General features: G+C 32.4%; 1 protein-coding gene across 1 annotated transcript in view; it reads left to right on the plus strand.

Moving 5' to 3' along the window:
* TECRL (trans-2,3-enoyl-CoA reductase like) overlaps positions 1–16,165 on the plus strand; it is a 71,750-nt gene extending 55,585 nt beyond the window's left edge. The window contains exons 5-12 of the mRNA XM_036423017.2: positions 3,856–3,971; positions 7,161–7,266; positions 8,508–8,580; positions 8,916–8,959; positions 11,018–11,075; positions 13,963–14,048; positions 15,025–15,070; positions 15,643–16,165. Of these exons, the coding sequence (XP_036278910.1) occupies positions 3,856–3,971; positions 7,161–7,266; positions 8,508–8,580; positions 8,916–8,959; positions 11,018–11,075; positions 13,963–14,048; positions 15,025–15,070; positions 15,643–15,770 (657 nt within the window). The 3' untranslated portion in view covers positions 15,771–16,165. The remainder of the gene's footprint in view (positions 1–3,855; positions 3,972–7,160; positions 7,267–8,507; positions 8,581–8,915; positions 8,960–11,017; positions 11,076–13,962; positions 14,049–15,024; positions 15,071–15,642) is intronic.
* Positions 16,166–20,499: the final 4,334 nt, after the last annotated feature.

Raw genomic sequence — 20,499 nt, forward strand, 5'->3', positions numbered from 1 at the left:
TCTTGTTATCTTTGATTCTTTATTATTCTCTTTGTAATCTCCTTCTGGGGTTCATATTATATTTAAATATATCTCGTTTTATAGTTTTCAAATATTTGCTAAAATTCTCAAATGTCTTTTATTTATTTTAAAAAATATATATTTTTATTGATTTCAGAGAGGATGGGAGAGGGAGAGAAAGAAAGAAATATAAATGATGACAGAGAATCACTGACAGGCTGTCTCCTGCACACCCCTGCTAGGGATTGAGCCAGCAACCTAGGCATGTGCTCTTGATCAGAACTGAATCCAGGACCCTTCAGTCCAAAGGACAACGCTCTATCCACTGAGCTTAATTGGCGAGGGCTGTCCTTTATTTCTTTAAACATATAAAAGACAAGTTTCTTTTTCTTAATATATCTCTGATAATTCTGTTAGGTGAATCCTCAGTTGATTTATTTTGAATTTCTGCTCTTCTTGGTTTCATCACAATACCTACACTCCTTATATAACTGCATATTTCAGCCTTAGTGAAGAAAATTTTGTAAAAAAAAAAAAAATTTAAAGATGACATGAGGCAGAGAGTCATGTTATCTTCTTTCAAGGTAATTTATATTCTACTGATGGACCAATGGCACTGTTTTAACCCAATCAATTCTTCAGGCTGAGCTTCAGTCCCTGAAAAGATAGCTCTATTTCATATTTATCTTCACTCCAATGTTTGTCTTTACCAAAATTCTGTAGATTATATAAGGCCACTTCTACCTTTGAAAGATAACAAGCAAGAGCTTTAAATTCTTGCATTCTCAGATACCCTCAGAAGATTTGGTGCTCTTACCAGATTGTGATTAGGCTTCAAGTCCCAGGTCAATCTCTGCACCAAAGATCTGTTTAAAAAGTCTTTTAACTTTCTCATTTTTTTCAATGAGATAGTAACTCTTTGAAGACTAAAAAATACTTTGCTCAGTTTTTATCACTGATCTCATTGGAATGCTTTGTTTGAATAACCTTGAATAAAAGTCTGCATTATATGTTATTCATATAGTGATTAAATTAAACACATAGACAAACAAAAACCTTCTACTATCACAGTAGCTTCAATAACACTCACTGAGTACAATGTGATGTTACTATTGGGAAATACTCTCATAATTTTAGTTTTTAAGTCTCCTATCTTTGGAAAATTAAAGTTGGCATTACTTTATTTTCAACACCTGTGTGAAATGTGCAATTCATTTTGTTCTCCAATATAAATTTCAATTTTAGAAAATAAGTAAATCCAGCAGCTAATAATTAAAAAGTTATTTTTTTCAAAAGAGAATGAAATGCATTAAAGCACAACTTACACACGGGGGTTCTGTTATTGCTTACTTCCTTTGTCAACTTAGACATAACAACTTGCATGTTCCAAAGATCCAAGAAATCATAATTATCAACTTTTGCAGTGGAAAAGTTGAATTTTATGTTAAAAGCAAGACATTAGTTTAATACAGACAACTTTCTATAATGGAGAAACATAGATATAATTAGATATTGGAAATAAATTGTAATTTACAAGTAGAGATCTTCAGCAAAAAAGCAAGTGCATCTGCTTTTTCCAATGATAGAAACTCTATAAAGTTTTGAATTATAATAGAGTTCCTAGTCCTTGTAAATTTATCTGACTTGCTTGGGCTTATACCTGGCATACTTGCTTATTATTTTGGTTTTGGTTTTTCTCTTTTTTAGAGAAAGAAGAGCTTTTCGTGTTTTTTTTTTTTTTCAGAAGTCTATTATTAATTTTTGTCTATTATATTTAGCCCTTCTTTTTATTTATTCTGAAACTATTTTCTGATTATATTTTATGTTTAAAAAAGCATATGTCCTCCTTTTTATTTGCACCAAATAGACTTTTTCTTGAAAGATGCATTGTCCAAAAGTTAGTTCTGGTCATTTTCAAGTGATTCATTCTTGGATATTGTTTTAACCCCATGTTTCATGGGATTAAACATAAAAAGTATTGCATGAACAATATCTTTGATAGAATATCAAGCCTTCTAGGACATATTATTATAAGCTAGCTGTCTCTCTCAATTTATTTTTAGGAGATGACGGAGAGAAGATTGTAATTTAATTTCCTCTGATCTAAAAAAAACTTCACGTTTGTGATGGCATTTTTATTAACCTAATAGGGAGTGATGTTTGGTCCAGGTTGACTGTTGTTCACGACACTTTTCATATCTGATATAGTAACAAGAAGTTTTGCTCAAACTTGTTTTGACTAGATGGTGTTGAAATAAATACTTTAAACTTTTTCTTGTAATAAACAATCACTTTCCTCATTATTCTAGAGTATTAACTAGACTCTATTTAGTAGACATTTAAAAGTGGTAAATATTTTTCTTCATATCTGAATAATCAGGCATGTTTCATACCACAAGTTAATATTGTCTTTCATTAAAAAGGTTGCTTTTATACTGAATTTATAAGAGGTTGCTTTATTTTACATTTTTTTTATTGATTTTAGATAGAGGAGAGAGAAACACCAAGTTGTTGTTTCACTTATTCATGCATTCATTGCTTGATGCTCCCAATTGCCCTGTGGATTGAACCCATTACCTTGGTGTAGCAGGACTATGCTATAACCACTGAGCTATCTTGCTAGGACCCTGGATGTTACATTGTTTTTATCCTCATGTATAGGTCTTTCTTGTCTTCTGAGATGATAAATATTGTTAAAAGGGATAATTATAACTAGAAAAATCAACATATATAAATAGCTACTATATGTGTGTGCATATATATACATAATTATGTGCATGTGCATAAATATAACATATATATATATATATCATATATTGTAACCATATAACTATACAAAATTTTCACCAACTACTGATTAAAAATATAATTTGTACTTAATATTCACAGTTGCATATTTGAGAAAAACATGGTCAAGTTTTCTTCCTTGGAAATTAATAAAAATTGGCAAAGACAAGGTAGGAATGGCAGTGAAATTTATCTTTGCCATGTGTGTCTCCTTTTTCCTCCCCATGAGTGCATACAGGTAAATTACTTTCCCTTCTTTGAAAATTCCAGAGAGTAACTTTAACCTGGCTTTAGCATAGATACCAAACCAAACAATGGACAGTTATTGGATTGAAAAGCTATCAGAAAGCAATTAGCTGCATAACCTTTTGCAGTAAAAGGGTGTTGTTTCCAATAATATTTCCAAATCTTCCGATTGTCTCTCCATAGATGAAATATTTCTCACCACATACACGGTTGCCCTCAGCTCCAGAATCAGAGAGGAACACTTTAAATTACCCACTCAGACTCATAGAATTAAAGTCTAAAATTTTCAAAAGTAAGAATTGTATTATATCAATTTGAATCAAGGTTAATCAATTAAGTTCAACATTACATTGTTATAAAAAGACTAAAAAAAAAAAAAAGGTAAGACAGGCAGGCACAATAACCTATACCATTCAGTGACAGGGACAGTTCCCATGGAAAATGAAGTATGTATGTGTTTGTGAGACATGAAGAAACGTGTCTATAATAGTTTGGTTATTTAAACAAAAACTCCCTGTACTATTTATGAAGAAATCATTACATTAGGTTTAATAATTACTTTTATTTTAAACTGTCTATGTGTCTTTGTCCTCCTTATTTCTTGGCTATTTCTTCCAAGGGAGCATTCTTGTTATTTGCATCACCAATTCATGCAGTAGGCTAAGTCTGTAGATATACCTATGGTCAGAGCAAACCTTCATAACATCTATAAGCATTTATTGTTTAATCTAAATTACTTTCTTGTTTTCAGGTATAATAAGCAAACCTTAATACAATCTATAAAAATGTGTTCTTTAATTTAAATCACCTTCTTACTTTCAGGTATTTTTGGCTGAATACACAGGACCCCTGTTAATATATCTCCTCTTTTATTTGAGGATCCCATGTATATATGACACGAAAGAGAGCTCTAGGAGGTCCCGCCACCTAGTGGTACAGTAAGTAATACATGTGGCACGTATAAATTAAAGCGCTGAGCAAGAATGCAGATATTATTTTCATAAGTGCTGTTTGTACAATCAATTACAGTGCATTCAATTTTAGGGAAATATATTTAGGAACCATGAATAATGTTTATACACCAACTTGCAAATTTACTAGTATAAGCAAGGAAGTCAATATAATTTATAATAGAGGCAGCTTAAATTATTAATACTTATAATTAACAAGAGAAATCCAGAAATATCAAAAAAGTTTAAAATTATAAGTGGAAAGGCCTTGTATAGAGCATAAAATAGAAATATTTCTCTAAAAATATGGACAATATCACATAGGAAATACATAATTACCTAGGTCAAAAACAGGGGGGAGGGAGGATTTTTACAAGTTCCCTTTAGTAAGTAAAAATTCAAAGTAAATTTTTACTTTGAAATAAGACATAAAGGAAAAAATAAAGACTAGGACCGTCATAAAAATAAAATAAGCAGAATTTACAATGATGGCAGTTTGTGGAAATAATTAGTGTCTCTCTCTCTCTCTCTCTCTCTCACTCTCACTCTCACTCTCACTCTTTCTCTTTCTCCATACCAAACGAAAGATAAATATTGTTCAAGATACTACACTGAGATGTAAAAATGTAGGATTAGCAATTTTAACAAAAGAACCTAATTAAATGAAAGCATTCTAAGTGCCTTCAGAAGCAGATTTTAGGTCTTAGGGATACTTGAAGACAGAGAATGACTTGACTGCTGAATTTGTCATCTCAAATCATGCTTTTCCTTGCCTTTAATGTCTGTACTCTAGTCGCACTGACCTCCCTTCCTTGTCCTTATACCTCCCATGTTCCCTTTCACACAAGGCATTTACATATGCCATCCCTATTCCTCCATCCGCATTTCCTCTCTCTTCCTTATCTCTCACTCAAATTTCAAATAGAAGCTTAGTATTTCTTACTCAGGGTAGCCATTAGGATTCCTTCCATGACAAATATTCTACTAAAGTGTTTTTCCTATGTACCTTTTTTTTACTTTAAAATTATATATTCGTGATAATTTGTAGAGTTAAAGTTTTATTATGATATACTTTGATGTTCCTTCTATCTACACTGCTTAACACATTGCCTGATTTACAAGGAATATGCAATAAAAATATTTTGAATGGTAAGGTAGATGAAAGAATTATATACTATTTATTTTACAATGCATTCTTTTAGAGTATAAAAGAGAAAACCTGACATTGATGGGAACTCTGAGATAGCTTTCCTAATAAAGTTGCATTTGAACTTTTTTGTTTTCTGGAAAGATGAGTCAGATTCCAGGGAAGCTGGTCAGGTCAGTATAGAATAGGTTGCTCAGGAGTCTTTGGACAATAACATCAGTCTTTCTTTCTTTTAAGTGAAGAGAATAACTAATTCATTTGGAAAGATTATGAAGTGAAGAGTTCATAAGGAGAAGGCAATTGCACTCAGTTTTTAGACCAAAGATATAACATGTACCAGCTTTATAGCACAGCATGAAAAAGGAACACCCCCCCCCCCACCCCGCCTGATAGTCTCAAAGCAATTGGATGACTGTTGGTTACTATTCTTTAACACAAACACATCATATTTTATAACCTCTCAGTGATAAATGTATTTTTGCAATGTAGTTCAAAATAACAAATATGTTGACTTTCTATGAAATTATTCCAGAGCAGAAACATACACACAAACTGCTTCTGAAATTTAAGAGTCTAGTAGAGCTCTATAAAATAATCACAAGCCTCCTCAGGCAAACTAATTTCAGGATGGATGATATACTTTCTCATGGTTAAAAGGATCAAATTTCAAATGCTATATTTACTTGCCACACAGTCTCATGTTAATTCTCCCAAAATGCTTTGAATCAAATCACAAAGTATTTTTCCAGTAGGTTTAGATCTATGTGTGACTCAAGAGCCACACAATTCTTAGAAGCATCCACACACTATGGCTAAGGTTAAATTTCTTACAGGATCTTTCTGTCCGTCTGCAGGGAAAAGGTGGTCTACAGCTGGATGTCATGGTTATTCTTCAATTCAATCAATAGTATTTAAGACAGAGGCTCCATACTCAACATTACCATGGTCCCTCCCACCAGAGGGATTGAGTAAACCAGCTGCATGTGGTTAAGACCACACCTCCTCACAGCTTCTTGCTGCATCCTCAAGAATGGAAAAGGACACCAGAGAAACCTTTCCTGCACTAAGCATCCATAGTTTGATTGTCTGCCTTAAATGCAAGAGGACATGTCAGATATTTAGATATATTATCTCTGTTTAGTTCACCCACCTCATTAATTCCATATTTTCAGAGCATCCCTCAGACACATCACCATGTATGTAGAATTTCTCCTTAACTAACCCCACACTAAATTTCATGTACATTATCTATTTCAATACACTCTACTGTCCTCTATTTGTTACCTTCTCTAAGTCATCCCCAACTCTTGGAATTCTTCTACAATGACCCAAAAATTCAATGTCCATTATTAGCAAAATCTCTTCTCTCTTCAACTTTTGTCTGATTGTTGCTTTCATATTCCTCTTCAAGAATTCCTGATACACTGCCTCCTTTGAAGCTCTGTTGTGACTTACTTTGTAGATAAGATAAAGTAAAAAAACAAACAAACAAACAAACAAAACAAAAGAAAAAAACAAAAACAAAAAAACACACAAGTTGCATTGTCTCCATAGAAAATGAAATTCAAACTTAATTTATGGCACTTGCTAAAGGACAACCAGACAATGAAGAAGTTACTCTGAATATTATAAAATGTCATATGCATTCTAAGTAGGTTTTGGATATTTTTAAAACTTGCAAATTATCTGCTTCAATTTAGAGTCATTTTGATATATGAGCCTATTTTCAATTATTATATTCATGTATATTCTGGAGGAGGTCTGAACATATAGTAGCCTATGATGGGTATATAATATATTTCTAGTGTCATCAGAAGTAAATTTATAGAATGTTTTAAGAACACTTTCATTTTAAATACGTTTTTAAATTTCTAGAATAAAAGTATTAAAAAAACACTTGTGTTTTGGTTACTGGAAACAATATTTCCTAAAATAAAATATCAGAGTGAACTTAAAAAAAGAAATGCATAAGGTAAGCCATATTTTAAGAAGGGAATTTAACATGTTCATGTTTTTGTTTTTGTTTCTAGCTTGGCCTGCTTCTGTCATTGTATACACTATATTCGATATCTTTTGGAAACCTTATTTGTTCACAAAGTTTCTGCAGGGCATACACCATTGAAAAATTTGATAAAGGTCAGGATTAATATGTTTTACAATTTTAATTGTTATTGAGATATTTTGTGTATTGAATTATTTGCAAAATAATTCAATCATGTTTGTTTTCTTCAAGTCTTATGTTTTTTTGTGTGTGTTTTTTTTTGTGTCTAATAATAAGCATATCTTAAACAATCTATTCTGAAATGCCATTTCCTGGAGGTACCTTCAACTAGTAACAGTATATAGAAATCTTTTATTTTGGAAATACTTAGCATTGAAAAAGAGAAAGAATCTCATATATGAACCCTCCTATAAATATACATTCGTGTGATTAAAATAATGATACTGCACCCATTTTTTTTATGTTTTTGTTCTTCAAATAAAAGGTAAATTCAACAGTTATTGTTAAATAACTATCAAGAAAATAGGAAATTTTCTGAAACATTGAAATGAAAATATACATTAGGTAACATGGTGCAATTCAAATTTCCAATTCAAATTAAATTTTATTTTGCAATTCAAATTTTACTTTCAATATTAATATATCCTTACTAAAATCTTCCTTTTTCCTCCAAATATTTGTTTGCTAAAAATTTGAATAAGGCAGCCATTCCATTGTTGTCATTGTAAAGAAACACTGAATTCTATAATTCTTAGAAACCTCATAAATCATTTAGACTAGCTTCTCTTTTGACAGAGGTATTAAAATGTATTATACAGGGCAAGATCGATGTTATAGCTTAGGACTTCTAAAATTAGCCAATCACTCTTTCTAATCAATCAACATATATTACTACTAATGGTTCAAAAATTCATTCTTTTGTTCATTTACATTTGGGAAATGATTATTGATATATTTTATCTAATGTATAATTTATTATTTTATTAATTCATATTTCTTACTGGATGGACAAAATTATTCTTGCAAAATATACTTACATTTCAAGAATACCTATTTATATTAATAAGGCTTGAGCAAAGAAATGCATTACTTGAATGATATTAAATAGATACTTTTAAAATGCTAATGTACTGGATGAAGAATCATTTCATTTATCCAACTTAGAAAATGTATACCATTTTTTCATGTAAATCTATTGTAGTGTGACATATAAATGTATGGAATGGTTTAAAACAATGGAATACACACACACACATATATATATATTTAAGAAGGGAATTATCCTTCTTAATATATATATATACATATATATATCTATATATATATATATATAATATATATATTAAACCTAAATGTTATTTTGTGTTATTTGTAGGGCTGTACCTTTTATTGGGGATTCACTTCTTGGATTGCCTACTACATTAATCACCCACGGTATACACCACCATGTACGTAGAATTTCTCCTTAATTAACCCCATACTAAATTGCATGTCTACACAGTCACATAAAACTGAAAGAAAGAAATGGAATTGTTAAAACAAATGGTGAGCTTATCAGATAATTCACGTTTTAGTACTTTCGTATATTCCAACTTCCCCATGACATTAGGACACTGTATTAAGTTTTTAGATTGTAAGGGTATCATTCCAAAAAGTCAATTATATGACCCATAGTACCTTTGATTAGAGGGTAGTGATATCCACTGAACCTTTTCTGAATTATGTGTACCATATGACATTCCAAAATATGAGTCCTTACTTAACATCTTCTCTTCCTTTCTAGCATATGGAAACAGGCAAGTCACAGTATCAGCTATTAATTTTCTGGTATGTATGCATGTATGTATGTATGCATTATTATTAGCTAGTCATGCTCTAATTGCAGTATTATTAAAAATGCAAAAGAATATATTTGATTATTTGTTTGATAATGTGACCTATTTCTATATAGAGTGCTAAATGGTATTAAATGAAGTAAATAAAATGACTTTTCATTAAGTCATTAGTTCTCTAAATCTTTTCATCAAAATGTCCTACTCATCTATGAAGGATAATTAGAATTAGTTTAAAGATAGTAAGATTGGGAAAAAAATATACTCAGTAATTCTTATTGTCTGCAAATTTACCAACTTATATAAAAGTGAAAAGTTTTACAAGTTTAACATATGAACATCTACGTTAGCATAATAATTAAAACATAATTATGAAAACATAATCAGCTTTTTAAAAATGATACATGGGTATTTCCTAATTGTCCTCAGTTTAGTGCTTAAGATCATTCTATCTAACTTACCAAGTGATCAACCTGGTAAGTCTAGTACCATTTGGCACCACCGTGCATAATTATTACAATATCATTGACTATATTCCCTATGCTATTTTACATCCTTGCGAGCTTTTGTACCCTTCCCCCTTTTATTGGATTTATTGGAGTGACACTGGTTAACAAAATTATACCGGTTTCAGGTACACAATTCATTTGTCCACTGTATTGTGTGTTCACCACCCCAACTCGTCTCCATCCATCACCATTTATCCTCCATATCCTTTTCACTTTCATCTATCCCTCTCCTCCCAGCACTCATCATGCAGTAATTTATACTGATACTTTCATTGCTAACTATGCTACACCAAGTCTAATGCTCTCTGTGGAGTAAACTGCTTAATAAATTTGAGCAAATGGAAGAATGAATTAATGGTTAAACAAAACAAAAAGGACACATTTGATCTTTATTTAGATGTGTTTTTAGATCACATCTGATTTGTTTTTCTCATCCTTATCCTCCTTATGATTTCATTTTCTATTTGGTCCCTTGAGTGTTCTAACGCCACTTCTTCAAAATAGACTCGCCCAGGCCGAAAACCGACTTCTGCACACAGGCCATGGAGTTTCAATCGCACTGTATGTGCACACCTGCACATGGTATTTTGTGGAAGAGCCACACTCAAGGGGCCAAAGAGCCACATGTATGTAGCTCGCGAGCCACGGTTTGCTGACCACTGGGCTAGGAAACTGCTTGTGAATATTTGGTGTTTATGGATAAGATGAGAGAGGGAAGTAAAGTGTGCCAATGTGAAGTGCTTTCATTCTCAGCACTCTGTTTTAATTTGATGGTGACAATATTTCTGATAATCTATGATTGGTAAACAACAATAAAAAGTTTGTATTTACTTTTTCTTGAAAACAAAAAATCCAAGATTCTCTGTTTTTCAATCATTTGTCATTTTAGTTTCCTCTCAAATCCTGAGGGAGATAATATAAATAATAGCATGCATAGAAATTAAATATTATACCTGAATTTGTTTAGAGTTCCTGTTTTTTTAATATATTTTTTTATAAAACTAGCTTAAGAAATTAATTATGTATATCTAATTCAAATATTATATATTTATTTTATTATAATTGGTTATAATCATACTTAGGTTTTCAGCTAAAACTGAGTTACTCCTAACTAAACTCATTATCTCAATTAAAATCAGCTGGGAATCAAACTGGATTGCTACTGTGTTAATAAATTTAAAAAATGTAAACCAATGTCAAGACTATCTTTAGCAGCATGACTTATTTCTTCATGACATAAAGTGTACACCTGTAACAAGTACAAGCCAGATAATCAACACAACATGATTTATTAGGCAATTTGAACCTACTTAACAAATGGTCAACAATATTTTCAGAATTTCTAACTCCATGTGACATTATTTGGATTCTATTTATTACCACAACTTCTTTTACTGTGATGATGCAAAATTTCCTATTCTTACTCAATTAGAGTAATAAAATACTGAATTTTTAGGGTTAATATATTGCCTGGATAGTTATCTATCTGTAGAATATATATTTTAAGAGGCACAAGTATATCACACTAAAAAAATATTTTGCAGATTTGTGAAGCTGGAAATCATTTCATCAATGTAATATTGGCTCATCCCAACCACACAGGTGAGTGCCTTTTCCTTTTAATCTATTCTACAGTTAATTACATTGTATTTTTTAAAAAGCCTTAAGTAGAAAGACAAACACTATATGGTTTCGCTTATATGTGGAAGAAAACAAACAAAACAAAAACAGATTCACAAAAAACAGGGACTAAGAGATGGTTATCAGAAGGGAGAGAATGGGGTATGAGTAAAAAGGGAAAGGAGAATATATTCTATAATATATTGATGAGTTTACATGAAGACAGATAATTACTAGAATTAGCAGGGTGATCATATTGTAAGGTATACAAATGTCAAACCACTTTATTATACATCTGAGACTAATATAACCAACATAAGATTGTATACTGACTACATGTAATTAAAACACACACACACACACACACACACACACACACACACACTATTTTTGAATGGCAAACAGCAATAGTTGAAAATATTTAAGATATGTCCTAATCTGTAACCTTTAATGCCTAAGTTTTCCAAATATTTGAATTATATCATATGCCCTAACAATGGGTTCTCTAAAACAAAGTTTGTATGGGAATCAGCAGTCAGGAGATGTGTTAAAGAGTGTGTTTGTAAATGGGGAAAAAAAAATCGTTTTGGGGTAGGAAATCATATTTGAGAGCAATATAGTACCAATGAGAGTCTCAGACGAACCTATAGACCATTATAAAGTTGGAATAAAATAACAATGTTCTAAGACTGAGACATCAATGTGATATATTGATCAAATATTGGATATTCACTTTTGCATAACCCATGGGCACAGACAGTAGTGTGGTGAAGGCCTAAAGGAGGAGGGGGGAAGAGGGGATCAGTGGGGAGGATAGAAGAGGGGCATCTGTAATACTTTAAACAATAAAGAGAAATTAAAAAAAAAAAAGGACTAAACAAAAAAGTGAGTGTAATCTTGGGTGAGATTGTTCCTTTCAACCACGCACCCTTCACAGGGAGTGCCAAGGGTTCCCTGTCAGCAATATTCCCTGAAGTGGTGGAGTAACCCTTATGCTTAAAAATTTTAGGTGGTGAGGCACTGTAATGTAAAATAAACCTTCAGACATTAATTTTAAAAGAAGTTTATTATAAGAAGTTTATTATAAACTAGAGGCCCAGTGATCAAATTTATGCATGGAAGGGGTCCAGCAGGTCCAGACCCAATTGGAGCAGATTGAAACCAGGCCTGTCAGGAGGAGGAGATAGCAGAGGTTGGCCAGCCAGCCTGCCCCATCAGGACAGGGTGAGGGTTAGGCCGCCTGGGTGAGGGGCTGTGGGCAATTGGCCAGCAGGCCCTGCCCCTGATTGGTGTGGGGGCAGCCAATCAGGGTGGAGCTGACTGGAGGGAGGGGTTGGGGGCTGACTGGGGGTGGTGGGAATCCATCGGGGGTGGGGCCAGCTGGGGAAAGGGGCTGTGGGAGGTTGGCCAGCTGGCACCCCAGATCAGTGTAAGGTATGACCACAGTGGGCATCATAGCAACTGGTTGTTCTGGTAATTATGGCATTCTGGTCATTGGCTTTCTATATATATAGATGGTTAAGTATAGATTGAGAAAACATATGATGGGAATGAATTAAATTAACAATATCTAAGCTAAGCTATTATTACAATTAACAACAAATATCTACAGTTAAGACAATAACTATATACATGTTTCTATGTCACAGCACACATATTGGTTATTTAATCTATAAACTACATCTGGAAGAAATTTGTATTTGTGGATCCCTGATCACCTGTACCTCCTGAAGTAGTAAATCATACAGTGGAGGTTTTAACACTGATTATCTTGTATACAAATTTCACCTCTGAAATTCAGTTACTATGATTTGAATGGCTTTTTCAATCATATTTCTTTTGATGTACATATGGGTACTACACAAATATGTTTATATAAATGTTACTAAGGTAATCTTAATATTAAATGGCATGCACATTTATTCTTATCTTTAAATGAGCAATGCATGAAATATGCCCAGAACCAAATATGTTTTTTACTTTGCTATTTTAACAATAATTACAATTTTGAAAACATATTGACATTTCATTATGACTTTAGAATTATAACTAAAGAGATTAGTTTATGTGTTTATATGATTAAATCTTGCTATGGAGAATAAATAGTAATATAATTCACATTTACTTTTTACAAATGTCAAGGCTCAAAGTTCAACTTGAAATTATTATAAAACTGTTATCTAAAATGGTTCTTGAAAAAGTTTGAAAAGTGAGATATAACTGACAACAATCAAGTGACAATATACTAAAAATAATGAGAGCTATAAATAACAATCATGATTGCTGAATGGATATGTTATATGGTATTTCTGAATATTAACTATATTGATATTTATTGTAATCATCTTATTATACATTTGTACAATTTTCTCATATAAATGACAACCTTATAAAATTCCTTTTAGATTTTCACTAATTTAATAGAAAAGAACATTTGAGATATTTAATAATCTCAACCAAAATTATCTTCTTTGATACTAAAAGAGAACAGAAAGAGGAAGGTAAATATTAGAATGAATTTATTAATCTCAGCATCCAATGCCACTACAACTATTATGCTATTTAAAGTAAGATTTATATTTTGTTTTATTTAAATTCTTAAAGAAGTAATTATCATGGTTTATTCTGTGATTTTACAGCAACATAACTTAGACATGGTCAGAAAATGACAAGTATTCTATTTGAGTCAAAAGGTCATAACATTTGAAAATGGTTTTCTTCTGAGTAATTTGTGATATAGGTTTCTATAAATACATGATGACATTTTATCTGGTATATAGTTGTTCTAGGGAGTTAGAATTATGTAACAAATATATGTTCAAATTTTTAACATATAGCATAATTGACATTTTACTCTTTTTGATGAAAGGAACTAATGCCTGTTTTCCAAGTCCAACTTACAACCCCTTCACATGGATGTTTTTCCTGGTTTCATGTCCTAACTATACCTATGAGGTATGCTATTATATATTTATGTAATATATTTTTATTTGGTGATATAATAACTATTTACATTTATGTATTTACCTGTGTTGTGGATTAATATATGATAATATATGTTTTATCTATAGATATAATGTAGTCAGAGTTATCTATATTAATAAAAGGGTAATATGCTAATTAGATTGGGTCAAGCAAACATCTTCTGGTCATCTGGTCCTCCTTCTGGACAAAGCCACCGTGGTAGGGGCTGAGGCAGAGGCAGTTAGGGGCAATCAGGCTGGCAGGGGAGGGTGATTAGGGGCAATCAGGCCTGAAGGTAGAGGTGGTTGGGGCAATCAGGCTGGCAGGCAGAGGTGGTTAGGAGTGATCAGGTCAGCAGGCAGAGGGGTTAGGGGCGATCTGGCAGGAAGGCAAACGGGTTAGGGGTGATCAAGCAGGCAGGCAAGAGAGCGGTTAGGACTCAGTGGTCCTGGATTGTGAGAGGGATATCCAACTGCCGGTTTGGGCCTGATCCCTTCCTTAAGGGGTCCCTGATTGGAGAGGGTGCAGGCTAGACTGAAAGATACTTCCCCCTGCATGAATTTTGTGTACCAAGCCTCTAGTAAAAGATGATATGATTTAAATTCATGTATATACATAGAAAATTGGAACATTTCAACCACAATTTTCCCTGGGAAAAAAAGAATATTTGCGCATATATTTAAATAAAATTTTACAGTCTTCATGTACAATGTATGGAGATGTTTTAAGATTTTATTTTTGTGAGAGTTTTTGGAACAATGTCTTCCATTTTCTTATGAATATGATGCTGTTTTAAAGAATTTCTTACGATCTAATTATATTTAACACAAATTATTTTAGGAAAATTTATTTCTATCTATACTTTTTTAAATGTGTTTGAAGTTTCAGATTACCTATTTAACGTTACAATTGAACAAATTAGTCGGTAACTCATAGATAAATGTCAATTTATGTTTTAATCTAACAGATTGGATCATGGATTAGTTTCACAGTAATGACACAAACACTGCCAGGTAAGACCTAGCATTATTGACAATTGAAGTGAATGTATTTTTAGAAGTGATTTCTGAGAAGAAGTTACTATATGGTACTAAAAGTTTAACATGTTTGCAAAAGGATTTTATGCCTTTATTTTTATTTCAGATTTCTAAGCATGTATTAGAAGAAATATTTATAATATCCATAACACCCATTTTTTATGTCACTGCAAACATTTTTTTTAATAATATGGTTTGTCATATGTATTGTATGTATGTGTGCAGATGTATATTACATGCATATTAAAATTATATTAATAATTCAGAGAAAAATAAATTTTATGTTGTAATATTTTTGGTAATGTGATATAAAAATATGGGTTTATTTTTATCTGTGCTATGTACTTTTTCTACTTATGAAACCACGCAATAAATATTGATTGAATATATATAAACTAGGCAATTAATGTGAGTAAATAAAATTGATAGAAAACTATGAAACATTTGAGAAATATTTAAAGAGTAATATGTGATAGTTTTTTAAATAATATAACTTGCTATATCCATCACAAAAATAAGAAAGGGTAATTATTTGTTTTTTCTTCTAGTTGGAATTTTCACACTTCTGATGAGTATCCAAATGTCTTTGTGGGCACAAAAGAAACATAAAATTTATCTGAAGAAATTTAATTCTTATATGCATAGAAAATCAGCAATGATCCCATTCATACTGTAAGAAAAAAAAAATTGGTCTAATCTCTTATGTAGGAAAAATATAATTTGGACTCCATTAATGATGGTTGACTATTAAGTTATAAAAATTCACAAATAACAGTATTTTTACTAAATAAAAATATAAAATTGTATAATCTAGCTAAATTTAGAGTAATAAAGTTGAGGCAATTTAAAAACATAAATTAAAGACATAAGTAATGAAAAATGGCATCCAATATATTTGTAAGGAATTGATCCTTGGGCAATAATTTATTTCATTAAATATTCCATAATACTTTTGCCTTAAAACAATTAGAATATCTGAATCCTAAAGTAAATATTTAAAATTGTGACATTTAAGTCACTTGAATTTTACACATTATTTTGATAGCAGTTAATTTTTTCTTATTGTCAAAATGTTATTGACAAGTATATAATGTCTTATATTATTTCAATTTGTTGTGAAAAGTTTACCTATATTAAAAGTGAAATACTTCTAATTAGTCATGTATTTTATTTATTTATAATTTATACATTGTATCCTATCATCCTAAAATTATAACAATTAAAGTATCTTCTAGACATCATTTAACTAAATCCTATATAATAAAACCCTAATATGCAAATCAACTAAATGGTGAAACCACCATCAAAACAACCAGTTGCTATGACATACATTGACCACCAGGGGGCAGATGCTCAATGCAGGAGCTTCCCTCTGGTGGTCAGAGTTCTCCCACAGTGGGAATGCTGCTCAAATTTATAAATATGTACATTTCAAATGAAGAAGAGAGTATATGAGATGAAGAAGAGAGTGCACTGGAGATTTGTTTGAGATGTACAGTGAAAGATTTTTGCTTTACTTATACATTTTTAAATTCTTATGCCCTCTCAAGCCTTGTGTGTGTGTGTGTGTGTGTGTGTGTGTGAATATGCACATGTATTTTTGACAAGGAAATGACTGATATTGTGAAAAATTAGAACACATTTGTTAAATATTTAAAAGAAATTCTCAGTGTCACCATTTTAAAATTAAGGTTCTGTAGACTAGTTAATTTCTAGAAGCTTTCCAATTCTTAGATATACACTATAGATAGAGATATATAATAACAAATATTTTAATTAAATATTATGTTACACTAGGGGCCTGATGCATGAAAATCCATGCAAGAGTAGGCCTTCCTTCTCCTGGTGCCAGCACTGGCTTTCCTCTGGTTCCCAGCACTCAGGCTTCCCTCCTCCAGCTGCTGGCAGGCACTCAGGTCCCGGGCTACTTCCCTCCTCTGGCCACCCTCAGGCACCCAGGATGGCTTCCCTCAGGCCACCCACAGAAACCTGGACCCATGCTGGCTTCCCTCCAGCCCTGACTTCATCAGGAAGGATGTCCGAAAGACATCCAGTCTAATTAGCATATTACCCTTTTATTATTATAGATAGATATGTATTTGACAAAACATACTTGGTAAAGATAAATCGATATACATTCTGTAATTATTACTGAAATATGTAGTTAATTATTAAAAAAAATAAAAATAGTCCTTTAAAAGCATTATCATTCCCAAGTATATAATATTAAAATATTACAGGGGAAGACAGCAAACTAACTCGAACTCCTTCATATCCATTCAGTAAAATAGCATGGGATCATGCAAATCTAATGGAAGTACTAAAGCATTAAACCACATGCATCTAATACATCTGTGTAATTAACTCCCTGTGATAAATATCCTTTAGTAAAAAGACAGAATAGTGTTTGTTTTCTAAACTGAATCTTGATTGATGCCAAACTCGGAAGTTCTCACATCATTGTGGACTAGACGATCTTTGATGCAGCAAGGATGGATGTGTTACCTTTACACTTCCAAACAAAGGCTGAGGATAATTTTAAACAGGAGTGCAAAAATACAATTACAAATTACAGCTTCTATCTTTAATTCTCTTACAGTAGGAATTATTATGATCCCTGGCAAGACAGAGCTTTGCACCTTCCATTTGGAGTTTGTTAAAAATATTTGTCAATAATGTACATATTTAAATTTTTCATTCATAAGTAAACATACATGATTCAATAAATTAACATCAGAGTGTTATGACTATTACTATATTTTTGATTACATATAATATTAAAAATAAATCTTATAGTTCACTTAATCTAATCAATACTCTAATAGCTTTTTAAATAATTGCCTAGAATAATATTTTTCCTAGCCCCAAATAAAACTTTTTATTGTTTGTAAAACACTATTTCTTTATCTCACACATATTTCTTTACATATTTCTATTTTATTTTTTCAAAAAAATTATATATATATATATTTTTTTTAAATTGATTTCAGAGAGGAAGAGAGAGGAAGAGAGAGATAAAAACATCAATGATGAGAGAAAATCTTTGGTTGGCTGCCTCTTGCATGGCCCCTACTGGAGCCCACAATTTGGGCATGTGCATGTGACGAGAATCAAACCCAGGACCCTCCAGTTTGCAGGCTGATGCTCTATCCACTGAGCAAAACTGGTTAGGGTTCACATTTCTTTTTAAAAGTAGCTGGAGAAGGGAAAACTATCAAAAGAAAAATTGAAGATGAATCAGCTGCCATGCCACCCTATATTATCACAGAATACTGTTTCTCTTCCCACCCCTTCCATCCTTTCTACCTCAAGCTGATGCTTTAAAGGTGTTTTTGATTGTTTGCAAGTGTTTTCTAAAAATTGTTTGGTGAAGGTTGAATAAAAATAGACCTGTAGTACATTTGTGTTTTAATAAAGTTGTGTGAAAATAAAAGTTATTCTCTGACTCACTTGCAGACACACACAGCAATTTTAAGCAATGTGATTTTTTTGAGGAGACAACAGAAATTTCATAACATGCCCGGCCTGTGTGGTTCAGTGGTTGAGTGTCTACCCATGAACCAACTGGTCACTGTTCAATTCCTGGTTGGGGCACATGCCCTGGTTGTGGGTGTGACTGGCCAGTAGGGGCATGCAAAGATTAAAGAATGTCTCAGAAAGATTGAAGAAGGAAGCCACAGACTAAAGAGTTAATGGAACCAAAGTTTATCGGGAGAAGCCAGTCCGAGAAAAGGCTCCAGGAGCAGGCTCCAGGAGCAGGCCAGTGTCCGGAACTTACAGTCGGGAATAGTCTAGTGTCCAAGTTCATTAAGTCGAACAGTCCATGTGTGGGGCCCACATGGCCATAAGCCAGGGGGGCACACGGGATGTGCCTCCCCCACCACAGGAACGCGGGAGTCTATTGTGTGCTGCACCGAGGGAGGAGGGAAGGGAGCCCTTGCTATTTCTGTGTGTATGTTTGCCTTACTGCCTTGCGATTGGTAATCCGCACACTGTCTATTTTAGCAATACCCATACATTTTAAAGTTCATGCCTCTCTCGCACCCTTCCTTCCCACCCCAGTTGGAGTGTCTTAGTAACTCCACCTCTCTGGGTTCCTGGTTTCACTTCCTCCTCCCTTGGTCTCATTAGCATCAACTAATTTTTAAATAAGTAAAACATTTTTATTTTTAAAAAGTGTATGCTCAATCATACTTCTCTATAAAAATGTTATGCCCATTACCTAAGCTGAATCTAATCATAAAGTTCAATGTCACAGTTGAATATTTTGTACTTTGACCTTTAATCTTCCAGTAATTAAAGTTATTTTCAAGGTCTTTAAATTTAACTATTAGTCAATACATGTTAAATTTTATCAGTCCACGTATTTCAATTATAACGTTTGTGCTTTTAAAATAAACTAAAATGACCTGTGAATCAATAAGAACGGTTTCATCTATTTTTTTTTATAATAAAAAAAAATAAAACCTTTTTGGTTGCTCCCAGATATTAGAGGTGATTATAGCAAATGTTACTTTATAAGTACAATTAAAGGCATTTATACAGTTTTTGCGTAATGATAATAATTAAAAGCCATTTATTTTAAAGGCTGCTTAAAAGTTAATTTTCACACAGGTGCATATCTAAACCTGCAATTAGCCTTCCTTCAGAGGAGGTTTGGTGGTGGAAATGTACAAAAGCATTCCCAGAGGCAGAAGTTCCCTGCTGAAGTGAGATTTTGTTTTTTAACTGTAGTTTGAAAAGTTGCTTAAAACATGAGGAAAACATTGCTCAAAATAATTTATAAGCACTAAACCTAGATTATTAAACTAAGTGAAATAAGTCAGACAAAGACAAAATACTGCATGATTTCACTGAGATGTGGGATGTAAAAAATACAAAAAACAAACAACCAAATGAAACAAAACAGAAACAGATTTACAGAAGGAAAAGAGAAGATATGCTGTAATCATTGTTATCTCTTACTTTTGTAATTATTTTTCCTAGTACTTTTTATTATGTTTATACTAACGACCCAGTGCACAAAATTCATGCATGGCTAGGGTCCCTAGGCCTGGATGGATATCATCCTAGGAGGATGATAGCAAGCTACTGGTACAGGGATTCATGCAAAGGGCAACTACTATTTAATAAGTACTGTTCTTAGATCAACTCAAGAAGCTAGAGGAAACAATGGGTTGCTTGCCTCATTAGCATAAGACACTAAAGTGTATTTCTTGTGCAACTGTATTGATTCAAGTCTACAAGCCCAGATTCTGCTCAAACTCGTTTATCTGGTATCTGAAATGAAAACATCTGAGTAGCTGGTAGCTGTAATTGACCTTTGGCCTTTAATAGCCAGATACTTCTGAGATGGAATCACTGATACTCATTACGTCTCACTCAACCCATTACCCTGATCAATG

This window comes from Pipistrellus kuhlii, unplaced genomic scaffold, assembly GCF_014108245.1.
Source record: "Pipistrellus kuhlii isolate mPipKuh1 unplaced genomic scaffold, mPipKuh1.p scaffold_m20_p_1, whole genome shotgun sequence".
NCBI classification, from domain to species: domain Eukaryota; kingdom Metazoa; phylum Chordata; class Mammalia; order Chiroptera; family Vespertilionidae; genus Pipistrellus; species Pipistrellus kuhlii.